The sequence below is a fragment of the Centropristis striata genome, chromosome 15 (genome assembly GCF_030273125.1).
Source record: "Centropristis striata isolate RG_2023a ecotype Rhode Island chromosome 15, C.striata_1.0, whole genome shotgun sequence".
Lineage (NCBI taxonomy): Eukaryota > Metazoa > Chordata > Actinopteri > Perciformes > Serranidae > Centropristis > Centropristis striata.
In genome coordinates this window covers 25,939,722-25,952,838 of record NC_081531.1, presented here as the reverse complement: position 1 = coordinate 25,952,838, position 13,117 = coordinate 25,939,722, and the positions used below count along the sequence as shown (strand labels likewise).

Sequence of the window (13,117 nt, the reverse complement as noted above, 5' to 3'; positions counted from 1 at the left end):
GATCTTTTTCTATTTCCTACCACATTTTTTATGATGACTTTTTTTTCAAATCCATTGGTACCAAACATGTTGTGATATGTTATTGGGAAGAATTTAATAACAAACTATTTTGAAATTTAAAAAAAAGTTAGGCTAAATTTGTGCAAGGGAAACTAACTCACAGCATGGACTTTTTTTTTTTATCAAGATCGTTCAAGACCATTAATTAATCAATTGATAAATTACCCAAGCAATCAATTAATCAGTTGATTTATTGTTTAATCTGATGGATCTTTTTGCTAGAAGGTAAATGTTCTTAACTAAGAAAAAACAATTGATTAATTAGTTAATCTGAGTCTCAGATCGGGACATCTTGACTCCGGCAGATAAACTTCTGACATGAACAACATTTACATATTCATAGTTATTATGAACCTCTTTATGGAAAAACCTTAAATTATTATTCCAAGCAGATTATTTCTCACGTCTTAAAACATCTGCAGGGTCTTTCATGAGTTTTTGGGGAAAACCTGCTTTGGATCTTTATGTATGTAATATAACTGATCATAAATGAGCCATGTAATGTAACACTTAAATGCTTTTACACTTCATTTCTCTAAATATTGTTGTAAATAAAAAATAAATGAGTCAACACTTTAAATCCTTCAATGTCTGCAGTTTTGTTGCATTTTCAAGAGAGAAAAAACAGCGTAAACAGTGTTAGATTTAACATTTTATTGTATAATAATATCAGTTTGTACATTTTCAATAATATATAATCCACTCATATGCTTGTTGCCCAAATTTAAAATGTATATATGCAGTTATTTAGAATGAGCGCCACCTGTAGGCAGCATGTTGAACAAACAGACGTATATAAGCACGGAAAAGTTACACCTGATGACGAGAGAGAAGGCATGCTCATAGTGAAACAATATACAATCTTTAACATGATCAATGTCTTCAAACAGCTGTTCACCTCTACACCAGAGCCACACCCAATGGCTTTATTATATTATATTATATCTGAAGCTTCATTATCTGTTGTCATGTTTTAAAGTGATTCATCGGATTACTGTTATTTTGGTTATATGAATGTAATTTACGGTGCTGTTAGATTGCTGGTCTGTTAATACAGGTAGGAGACAGTCGCTGTATCCCAAAGTCAAGGAAGGATCCCCAAACGGCTGAATTTGAAGGATACTACGTCATCAACACCCGCTGAAGGACTGTCCCAAAGTCCAGGATCCTCCAGAGGACAGAGTCCTTCTTCTGCCCAAATTCCAAGGATGCATGTGTGTTGCGCACACTGGTCTACCAGAAGATTTAAAAGTGGCAAGCGAAGAAACTGCGACGCCGGCGGCATAATATGCATTTAAATATATATAAGTATTTATAGATATAATATAAGTATTTTCAGTTTACACTAAATATTTCTTATCACATCACTTACAAAACTTGTGTTCAAAGTCAAGCAAAAACATACAAATGACAGAATATTTAGCTAAAAGATGATAAACGTAATCTTGGTACGTTGCCAGTTAAGTTAATTAATGCCGTCTCAGTCGCTAAAGTTATTGTTAATTAATTGATATGAATCAGACGATGATGTACTATGTGTAAAGTATATGTAGCTATGCCATTCAGAAAGTTATACATTTGTTTATTGTATTAACAGACCGACAGTCGGCTATTATCCTTTATTGTTATTTATAAATAACTGTTATTGTACTGTACTGTAAAATTAAAAATTAAAAAAAAAATCACAGAACATCTCCATGATATTTATGCTCCGCTGCTGTTATGAAACTAAGTAGCGGCCAAATTCAGCCAGGATCAGTGAAATATTCAGGTTTGATCCACTTTGTGGCTTTTACTTGGTAAATCGTAGAGATTCAACCTTAAAGCATCTTCTTAAAGTTCCACAATTATATGTCAGAGTGCTGATGCCAAAACCACATCCATGTCTGAACTGGTTTTGAAACTGCAGTGCTGAATATAAGCAGGACGTCCAATTACGCAATGACGCACAGCTACACACTCTGAAGGCTGTTTCATTTGTGCGTTATTACAGTGAAAGGAAGGACTCTGGCCTCGTCTCTGGAGGACCAGACTCTGAAGGAAGGATCCTACCAAGGAAGGATCCTTGACATTGGGATAGAGCCAGTTCATGCATGATACAAATCGCTGAAATTAAAAATGAATCGCGATTCTCTTTTTAAACAGCAGATGGCGTTATCTACTTCACTTGTCAGGCTGCAGCCAAACAAATGCTAATTTAATTGCAGAATATTTGCCTCCAGTTCACTTCTGTTCAAATAAAGTTGCTTTTGACTAAGTAATTTACTTCTGAGGCCCGTCTTTATTTCATATTCAAACATTAAAATGAAGCTTGGAACTATTGGGTGCAGCCCTGTGACACAGAGTTCCCCTCCTCCTGTCCCGCTGCAACACTACACAAGCTGAAGAAGGGCTTGCATTCAAATGTCAGGGACACCCTCCTCCTCCTCCCCCCAACAATCTATTCATCTTGTGCTCCAGGACTAATGTGTCCTGTGGTTGAAGAGGACGAGGGCGTGCTTCTCCACTAAACAGAGCTTTAGAAAAAGAACAAAAACTAAATTCTGATAGTTTAAAGCCTTTTTAGACTTCTGCATTTCACATCAAACAAACATAAAACACTGATTGCTGTAAACATCTAGCGCCACGAAGGGGGATTACACCCTCATCTGTCAGAACTGGCAACCCAGCTGCCAATCTAATAGTTATTATTGTAGAATAAAAGTTGGGTTTTTTTTAATCAAGTTTTACAGAAGGAGCTCTGGACAAAAGAGGCACACATTTACAACACCCTGCTTATTCATACAGATGGCAGTTTCACTACTGGACCATACAAACCCATGGGAACGGAAAATATATTAACACTATTACAGTTAGGTAACAAGATACATTGCTGCAGCATATATTTGTGAGATACCCATAGAGCCTTGCACCTTAGTCATAAAGATAAATCATCAAAACACTGATCGGACTGTCCAAATACAAAGACACAACAACATTACCACAGCTTATTGCCAGACAGACAGCAGAATAAGAAGAGTTTAACCATTAGCATATCATCGTGTAACCTGAGATATTCAGGAAACAGATTGTGATTGTGACAGTACTGCATTTGAGGGTTTCAGCTTGGTTTTTAAACATGATTTATGTTGCCATAAAAATATGACCAGCGCACTCGATGACCTCGAGTTGTGACGTGTGCGTCACTGACCTGTAAATGCTCGTCTCTCTGACATACAGCGGGTACACAGAGGAGAGGACGTGAGGAATAACGTTTTAAATATGTAATATATCACTATCATCAACATTAAATTAGATTCTACAACAAACCATCTGTACACCTAAAGTCTGCAGCGTCCTTACAGAGCTCCACCCTCCGGATAGAAAACACCAAACTGCCTTGTGCAGGCTGTTCCTTAGCACGTTTTTCACTCAGATTTCCAGTATTTGATTCATTCCAGTGCTGTCCAAACCATCTCACTGCTGGTCCACTTCAACAGCCGCTAACGCCACTTTTATATTATACTGGCATAAATGTTTTTAACAAAGTAAGCACTGTGCAAATGAGTTTCTTTGGATTAGTACATCACCTCCAAAACAGCCCCGTTATATTTTCTACCTCTAAAATCAATAAAAACCAGCCAATCTAGCAGCACTACCTGTCTGGCACAGACTAAACAAAAGAAAAAGACACTACACTAATGTTGTTAAAACCACTGACTGCTGTAAAAGGGTGAGTTTGGTCCAGTGTTGGCGAATATTAGCATCATTACTGGCTCCGCTGGCTCTGGCTGAAGCTGCTGAACACTAACCGTCATGTTTGTCAGGGCTGCTGAGCTTTAAAGAGTTCTGAGTGCAGGCCGGAGCAGCTAGGACTGGAGGAAGGAGCTGATGGAGCTGATGAAGTCTAGAGGTTTGTCTGCGTGGATCCAGTGGCTGGCGTCAGGGATGTACTGGATATCAGCGTACGGGAACAGCCTCTGGATCTCTGGGTAATCATCAGAGCTGGACCAGGAGAGAACAGGAGGAGAGGGAGGGCTTTAATATAACAACAGAACTGGGAAAAATGGCATTGTCTTACTCAGCACCCTGGGAATGGAACAATCTACAGAAAAAGCTTCAACTAGAAAGTCTGATATCAATCAATGAATTTAAAGCTACCATCAAGACTGGTGATAGAGACATGTGCATGTTTTTCTTTATAACATTACATTACATTACATGTCATTTAGCAGACGCTTTTGTCCAAAGCGACTTACAATAAGGCTTATAAGGCTCATTATGTTTTAATATTGTGTTATATTGCACTTGTTTTATTGTAAATGTTAATTTTTTGACACTTGTGTTGAGTTTTGACTGCTATTTTTGGCCAGGTCTCTCTTGAAAAAGAGGTTCTGAATCTTAATGGGACTTCCTGGTTAAATAAAGATTGAATAAAAAAGAAGTTCATTAATTGATATGCGTAGTAACACTGGTTTTGTTTTTTGGCATACTATACTATGATTTTTTTCTTTAAGAAAAAATATGGCATACTATACCTTTTTTTCTTTTTTACATTTTATGGCATACTATTTTTCATTTTGTTTTTACATTTTCATGGCATACAATATTGTGACTTATTGCCACATGCTATCTTTTCTACTATGTTTTTTCTTTTTTTCTTTTTTGTTTTGCATTTCTGTGGCATACTGAACGAAACCTTTTCTCTTATATTTTTTATGCCATATTATACTATGCCTTTTTCTTTTTTTCATTTTCACATTTAATGCCATACTACTACACTAACATCTCAACTCCCATGATTCAACACTACTTCACAATGTCATCAAACTCTTCCTCATGTCGTTTTGATTAAGAGACAAGGGGCAACAGAAAATTAAAATTAAGTTCTAACTCAAGGATATGGATCAGGGCCGACATGACGAGGTATGTAACAACATTAAGTGAAATAGCTACAGGTTGTTTTTAGACTGAGTTCTGTTGCTCATTCTTAGCCCTATATCCAGAGAGAAACATGAAAAGCTTACTTAGAAACAAGCATTACAGGTAAGCTGCTATTTACTCTCTCAGGGATATTCTACCTACATCTGAGGCGCCACCACCTCCAGGCCTAGAACAACATACACATTGTTTGCTGTCCAACTGTTAACATGTTTGTTTTGTTAATAAATGCTTCTTTTTTTTTTTTAAATTGAGACTTGTGTAACATTTGCTATCATTGTGTCTTTTTTATCATGTAAATAGAGGGAGAAAAGGCAATATCGGCTTCAAGAATCGGCCCAAGAAAATCAGCAGCACATATCAGGGATCGGTTAAAACTAATAATCGGTATCGGCCTTAAAAACCCTGTATCGGTCGACCATTAGTCGACAGTGTTTCATACCTGATATAAGCAGAACTGGCTCCACCTAAAAACAGTGTGGGTCCATCAAAGGTGGTGTTGAAGGTGGGGAAGCTCATGATGTGCTCGAGGTGTGCAGAGATGGCCTCCAGGTTCACCCTCCAGGCGTAGTGACCGTTCTGCTCCACCAGGTTAGTGAGCAGGAACTGACGCACTGAGCGCTCCTGAGGGGGGGGGGGGGGGGACAGATTTACACACTCATTCATTTCTAGGCTCAGAGTTTGACTTAAAATGTTCTTATATTAAAAGTGAATCACAAGACTACTTATGAGAAGCGGTTTCTTTCAGTGGAGACTTAGGATATAGATAACCCTTTATATCGGAATATATCATGTTTGTGTAAAAATTTTAGGTAGTTAATAAAAATCTGGAACACAACTTTAATGGGCTATAAAAATACACACACATACATACATACATACATTCATTCATTCATTCATTATCCTTAACCAATTATCCGCACTCTAGACTATCACAGGGCTGACATATAGATACAGACAACCACGCTCTCATTCACTCCTACGGGCAATTTAGAGTCACCAATTAAACCTGAGTGCATGTTTTTGGACCCGGAGAGAACCCATGCTGACTAGTTCTAACCACCATGAAGCCCAAAAATAAATTTGAAAACAATAATTATTATAATAGTAAAAGTTTACACATGTAGGTTGTTAGTTTAAGATTTTGAAGAATTTTAAGACATTTTTTTATTGTTTAAAGTTATGAAATTCAGTCTGGGACAAAGGTGTTTTCTGGCACAGCGCAGGTTTAGAAGTTTAGAAGTACTACTTGTAAATTTTTGTGGACATAATTTGTTTCACTTCTCAAGAATTGTTGATATATACAGTGGCTTGCAAAAGTATTCACCCCCCCTTGGATGTTTCACCCTTTTGTTGCTTTTACACATGAAATCATGGTCGCTATAATTTGGCCTTTTTAAAAAGAATTTGCAGAAAAAACCTCTTTAATATCAAAGTGAAAACAGATTTTTACAAAATAATGTCAATTAATTAAAAATATATAAGGTCAAATAAATGATTGCATAAGTATTCATCCCCTTTAAAGTAACTGATCTAATTCAACAGAGTTCCAGCTAGTTGATGCAGCAGAGTCACAGTTAGTGAAATAGAGATCACCTGAGTACGGTTGATGATTATAGTATAAAAACATGTGTGTCTGGGAGGTCCAGTCTCTGGTTCATCACTATTCCTGCTACAACTGCAACATGTCTTTTGTCTTCATGTTGTGATTGTAGCAGGAATAGTGATGAACCAGAGACTGGACCTCCCAGACACACGTTTTTATACTATAATCACTTGACACACATCAACTGTACTCACGTGATCTCCATTTCACTAACTGAGGCCCCGTTTACAAGAAGGGAAAACGCAAATATTTCCATGCGGTTTGGCCTCTCATTTACACGAAAACCCCGTTTTTATCACAGAAAACGATTATTCCTAAAAACTAAAAAAAGTGGAGAATTTGGAAAACTCCGGTTATGTGTTGTCGTCAACTGGGAGAAACAGGGTTTAAGGTTCTCACGCTCATTCTATCTAGTTGTTTTGAAAGGAACAGGAAGTGGCTTGTGTTATTCATTGTTGTTGATTCTGAGGATTCTGATTGGCTTGCATGGCTTTATCCTTCTCCCTACACCGCCGCCCCTAGGTTTGGCATAGTTATAATGGCGCTCGACGGTGTATTTATGCTGGTTGATGTAAATGACCACTTTTTTGAAAACGGAGGGGGGGAGATATTTGTTTCTCTAAATACCATGCTATGTATAAACGTGGCCTGAGACACTGCTGCATCAACTAGCTGGAACTCTGTTGAATTAGGTCAGTTACTTTAAAGGGGAAAGATGAATACTTATACAATCATTTATTTTACCTTATATATTTTTTAATTAATTGACATTATTTTGTGAAAATCTGTTTTCACTTTGATATTAAAGAGGGTTTTTTTGAAAATTCTTTTTAAAAAGGCCAAATTATATCTACCATGATTTCATGTGTAAAAGCAACAAAAGGGTGAAACATCTAAGGGGGGTGAATACTTTTGCAAGCCACTGTATGTATCATATTCTTACTTCAAACGGTGAACAGTTTGAAATCAAAGAGCAGTCCTGACCTTGACCAAAGAGCGCAGCTGATCCTCGGCCATCCTCCTGGCGGTGGAGCGAGGGATGTCGCTGGAGATCTTCATGTCCTGCATGGCCTGGATGTAGTAGCGGAAGTTGGTGCGTGTGCTGGTCTGAGCCGGGCTGATGTCCACCACCACCAGCCGCTCCACTAAACCAGACTGCATACAGAGCGGGGTGAACAGGGGGAAAGAGGGTAAAAAAGCTATGATAAAATGAGAACAGGACGGCAAGGTGCAGAGGAATTTTAAGTTTCATTAGTTTCACTAACCGATCTGTACCAGAAAACTGATTTATTCTTTTTTTTTTACATTTATTTTTATTGAGCGCTGATAGTACAGGACATGTACAAAAATACAACATTCACAAAAGAAAACTTTGGACCAATGCTCACATCATTTTTTGTTTTTTGTATGAATCCCCCCCCCCCCCCCCCCCCCAAAAAAAAGAAACAAACAAAACCTAAACAAAACATGTAGGATACTGTATGCATTGCAATAACAATAATAATACTTAAAGTAAGGAAAAACAACACACACAAAAAAAACAACCTAGGCTCACCATTGCTGATGTCGTGTACTACACACTACAGTTCACATGAATGAATGTCAAGTGTAAATTCAAATGCTAGAGGGCTGCTAAGTGGCTTTAAGTGGGCACAACCTTAAGTTTACCCAAATATGTCAGCACTGGATCCAACCTGATTTATTCTATTACCTGTCGAGGCGATTTATGGCAGTTTAGAAAATCTAAAATATAGAGCTAATGAAGAAGCTCCGGATAGAACCGGAAAACTTATGTGTACATAAAGTCATTTACAGTAATCTGTGAGGTTTAAATTAAATTAAATATTTTTAAGGTTAGTTTTACTTCCTATCACATAGATTATTTAAATGTTAAATATGTGTTTTTCTTGTTTTTGTAAAGGATTTTTAAAATATGGAGCTAATAAAAATAGATTACATTTCTACCTAAACAATTTTTGTTTATTTTTTGTTTTGGCAAAAGTCTAATATATGGAAATATATTCTATGTTTTTCTTTTTTGTAAAGAAATTCTAATTCTAAAAAATGCATTTTTAACTCCGTTTTTGTAAAGAATGTCTAATATATGGATTAAGCTGCTTCTTTTTTTTTTTTTTTTTTAAAGAAGAATTTAGAGGAAATAAACTCGAGCATTTTCCTAAAGAATGTCCAACATATGGAGGGAGAAAACAGCAATTAAAATAATCCAATTGCTAAATATATATTTATGTGAACTTATTACCGTCATAAAAACATTTGTGACAGTGACTTGTCTTTTTAATTTGGCTTTTACCTGAACCATTTTTAGAGATTTTCTGCCCGTGCATCTTAGTGTTATAACACCTCTTTTATCATGCTCTGCTTCTTAATTATTCATCGTTTTATCAAGCTTTTCTTTTTTCTTAACTTTTTATTGTATTTTTTAATTCATTTTATTGTCATTATTATTTACTTTTATTTTTTATTTGATTTTATCTTAACTTACTTTTTATTTTTTTATTTTATCGAATTCATTTCTAAGCTGCCTCCAGCGTTTCCTCACTGCTCCATGTTGAGATGGAGCTTCTTCAGTTTGTGCTTTGTTTTTAATAGGATGGTGGATGGAGGGTCAGGGTGGAGGGTTGGGGATGGGCGGAGGGTGTTTGCATGTTTCTATGTTTTGTTATTATTATTATGATTATTACGTTCTCCTTTTTTATGTAAAGCACTGTGTGTTGCATCTCTCTTGTATGAAAAGTGCTATACAAATTAAGTCTGATTGAAAGTGTGAGTTCCCGTGAGTGAAGTGATAATGGTCGGTGTCTGACCTGCGTCAGGGCCGTGGTCATGGCCGTCTTCCCTCCCATGCTGTGGCCGATGAGGACGCACTTCTCGATGCGCAGCTTGGCGAGGAGATGCTTCAGGTCGTCGGCCATCGCCTCGTAGGTCAGCACCGGGCTGTGAGGGCTGTTGCCGTGGTTACGGGCATCTACAGTCAGCACCTAACTGGACAAAGGACAGTTAGAGGACACTGGGAATGGTGGGAACCGACAGAGCTGAAACAAGACAACTCTTATGTCAGCTGTAGCATTTTGTTTTTTTTGGCTCCGGCTCAGGAAAGTGACAACACTAACAGAGACTGCATTGTGCTCATGAGGTGATGAGTTGTCTTCACACAGATTATCTCAGTGTTTATTACAGCTGAGTTGTATCAAATGACTGGCAGCACACTAGTTAGTTGTCTGCCTTTGTAAAAAAAAAAAAAAAAAAGGGCAGCTGAGAACAAAGAGCATACAGGTGAAGTGTTTTGGGTGTGACAGGTGTGATGTCTTCATCACTGCATTACCTTTCGACCTGTGCGCTGCACCAACGACTTCGCTATCGAGTGGAAGTTAGATTTGCTGCCAAAGAGGCCGTGCAGGAACACCAGGGGGGTGCTCTCTCCCTTCCCATCGAAGACATCGTAGGTCAGGCTGACTGGACTGGGGAATAAAAAACAAACATGTTGAGTAGTGTTAGAATGATCTGTTATTCTCTCTCTGTTGTCTGTCTCTGTGGATGGGGGTCACTATCTGATTGACGTAGGTCACTATCTGCGTAATAAACTAACTGTGTATGTATCCTCTCTCTGTGCATTTATAGATTAATCATGCAAGATGCTTTGATACAATGATCATGTGCTAATATTGTTGTTAAACTATGATTAAACTAAATACATTTACTTTCTCTGTCCTACTTAGAGTACGATTCTATAATCACAAAAATATATATTTTATGTTTTATTGTTTATTGCAAAATCTGTGTCTCCGATAATATCTCTGCAGGTCATATCAAGGCAGGAGTTTGTGTTCAGGTCAGGTCACAGACATGATGTGCTGAGCAGAAAGATAACTGTCTTCTCTGCTTGGTAACATGACGTGTCCACGTATTGAATAAAATGACAAATCACCAGATTGAAAGGAGGCGACTTCTGGAGAGATCTACCTACATTCTTATAAATTTGAAAACTGGGTTTAGGGAAAGTAGACTGGTCCAGACTTCATGAACTGATCAGCCTAATGTGTAATCAGGGAAGTGTAGTTTGAACCCAGAGACTCTGTAAACTGCACATTTCTTGACGTATTGTAATAAAGTGAAGTTAAACTGAGAACTCAGACGTCTCCTGCTCATCATTCCCCATCAAACGATCAGCGCAGAGAAATAGGTGAGGATTTGTGCTGGAGTCAGATAATTTAATTTTAAAGGTTTCCTCAATGTATTTCTCAACAGTAGTTACAGGTCATGTTTGGGGTGAGAATACTGTTGAAGGTACATTAAGAAATAACAAGAAATAAAACTTCAATTTCAAACAGAATATCAGAGGATATTATTCATAGGGAATACTGGCAGTATTGTTCTGTTCTGCTTCCATCTGCTGGTGCATTAAGTACACGTGCAGATTAAGTTTAAACAATGGTTTATATAAAAACAAAGTAAATGTAAATTTACAACTGCAGATGTTAATGTATGATATGATGTTAATGTCAACATCTTATATATTGACTAACTTGACCACACTATGATTATATCGATTATTTCAGAGCTGCAACAATTGTTTAGAGGCAATAAGTCCAAATTCTCTGATTTCAGCTTCTTCAAAGTGAATATTTCTGGTTTCTTTATTCCTTTATGACAATAAACTGAATATCTCTTTGGTTTGTGGACAAAGCAAGAGATTTGAGGACGTCATCTTGTGGTTTGGGAAACAAAATTTTATTGATCAAACAACTAATCCATTAATCGTTTAAATAATCAACAGATTAATCGATAATGAAAATCATCGTTAGTTGCAGCCATAGAATATTTCTCTATCTTTAAAAAACAACAACAACAACAACCCTATACTTCTTATAGATTTGGGGGTTAATATATTAGATTGCATTAGCTAAATCAAATTATTTTTAATAAAACAGCTCTGCAATAAATCAAAATATGCAAACACCTCAGTATAAAGTCATTTTACAGCTATTAAGTTGAAACAATCCCTATTTATATCAATTTCAACAAAAACTGAACACTGGAACCAACAAATATTTTCATTATTGATTAATCTGTTAATTTGATCATTCTTTAAAATATGTCAAAATAGGGTAAAAACCTATCACAGTCTCAACTGACTTATTTTGTTCGGCCAGGGGCCTAAAACTCAGAAATAATCAATTTAACCCTCCTGTACTCCTGGGGTCTTTTTTGACCCCAAATCATTTTGAACATAAAGATTAACTTCCATAGAATAAAAATGAACAATGTTTTCAAAACATAAGTTTCACTAAAAGCTGACACAACCTACTCTGTACATTCCCATCCCATTTTTTTCTCTTGAAATGAGGCCTAATTTTGTGTATTTGTCTAAAATTGACCAATAATAATGAAAAAAATATGAAAATTATATATCAATGTGTTGGTCATGAGTTGCCTTAAAAGGTGAAAAAAAAGTTGGTCATTTTTTTCTACATGTCCTAAAACCAGAGAAAACCATACAATATTCACATTTGAAAAGCTGGAAGCAGCAAACATTAATATAAATTATAAATCAACTTATTCTACTACACACTTCATGGATTTAGAATTAATGGATAATAAATCTATTGCATTAGATAAAATTTAGCTAAATCTATTGAACTCTAGTACAAAAGCCCTGCAATAAATATTACCTTCATACTGACAAAAGCGTCTGCTAAATGACATGTAATGTAATGTAATACTGAACATTAGATGCACACCTCTCAGTAAAACAAAACCTATTTATTTATTTTTCAGTTTCAATAAAAACCCAACGGTGTCATATTCATAAATTTGTGTTTTTTTAAAGGGAGTGTTGTATTGGAAAGCATTCATTTTAGCTGGCTTACAATCTGGTAATTTGACGTGCATGTAGCATAGCATAGCATAGCATACCGTAAATATACATTATGGTTTAATTAGCTAAAATAAGATATAATCTGAGACCCTATATATCTAAAATCCTCTTTGATAGCAGCTAAACTGCCGTTTCTTGCTAACCAGACGTGTGAATGTCATTCATTTTAAAGTTAACGGTTGAAACAGAACGGTTACAGTCCCAACAGTTAAATAACTGCTGGTTCTAGATCTGAAGCTGTCGTGTCTCGGCAGCAGCACCTCGGCTCGCTACAGCTGAGGCGGACAGAGGGCATCGGTTAGCCGGGGAGCTACCTGCTGGAGGAGCTTGCGGTCCGCACCGGGGGAGCGTCCCGCTGTCCGGGGAATAAACGACACGACGGCCGGCCGCCGAGCAGTCCTCTCTGGATCAGGCGACACAAAGCACTCATGGCAGCATAGGCTCCGTTACCGGGCGGTCATCAAACGGCATGTGCGTTCAAAAACGGCCACAATGACAACGGAGGTCCGGTGAATGTGCATGCACTGAGCTACGGAGGTCGAGAGTGAAGGGAGCCTGTCAACAGCTGATGCTGCGTCATGACGTAAAACGTACGGTGAAAAGCTGTGTTCCGTCCCTGGGTTCAGTCTCCCAGG

The 13,117-nt window shown here is 37.2% G+C and overlaps 1 protein-coding gene across 1 annotated transcript; it reads right to left on the bottom strand.

The window, feature by feature from the left end:
• Positions 1-699: 699 nt before the first annotated feature.
• Positions 700-13,117, bottom strand: abhd11 (abhydrolase domain containing 11). The gene is made up of 6 exons (XM_059351489.1): positions 12,797-13,117; positions 9,930-10,065; positions 9,412-9,585; positions 7,571-7,741; positions 5,423-5,604; positions 700-4,044 (listed from the first exon to the last, which is right to left on the bottom strand). Exons 1-6 carry the CDS (start codon positions 12,910-12,912, stop codon positions 3,909-3,911), a joined length of 915 nt encoding a protein of 304 aa, XP_059207472.1. The 5' UTR covers positions 12,913-13,117; the 3' UTR covers positions 700-3,908.

Excerpts from the sequence above, each read along its gene's own strand:
- abhd11 (XM_059351489.1), bottom strand. The coding sequence starts at position 12,912 with ATGAGTGCTTTGTGTCGCCTGATCCAGAGAGGACTGCTCGGCGGCCGG. Across the intron at positions 9,586-9,929 it reads TGCAGCGCACAGGTCGAAAG|GTGCTGACTGTAGATGCCCG; the intron begins GTAATGCAGTGA and ends TTGTCCAGTTAG. Across the intron at positions 4,045-5,422 it reads GCCAGTTCTGCTTATATCAG|CTCTGATGATTACCCAGAGA; the intron begins GTATGAAACACT and ends CTCCTGGTCCAG.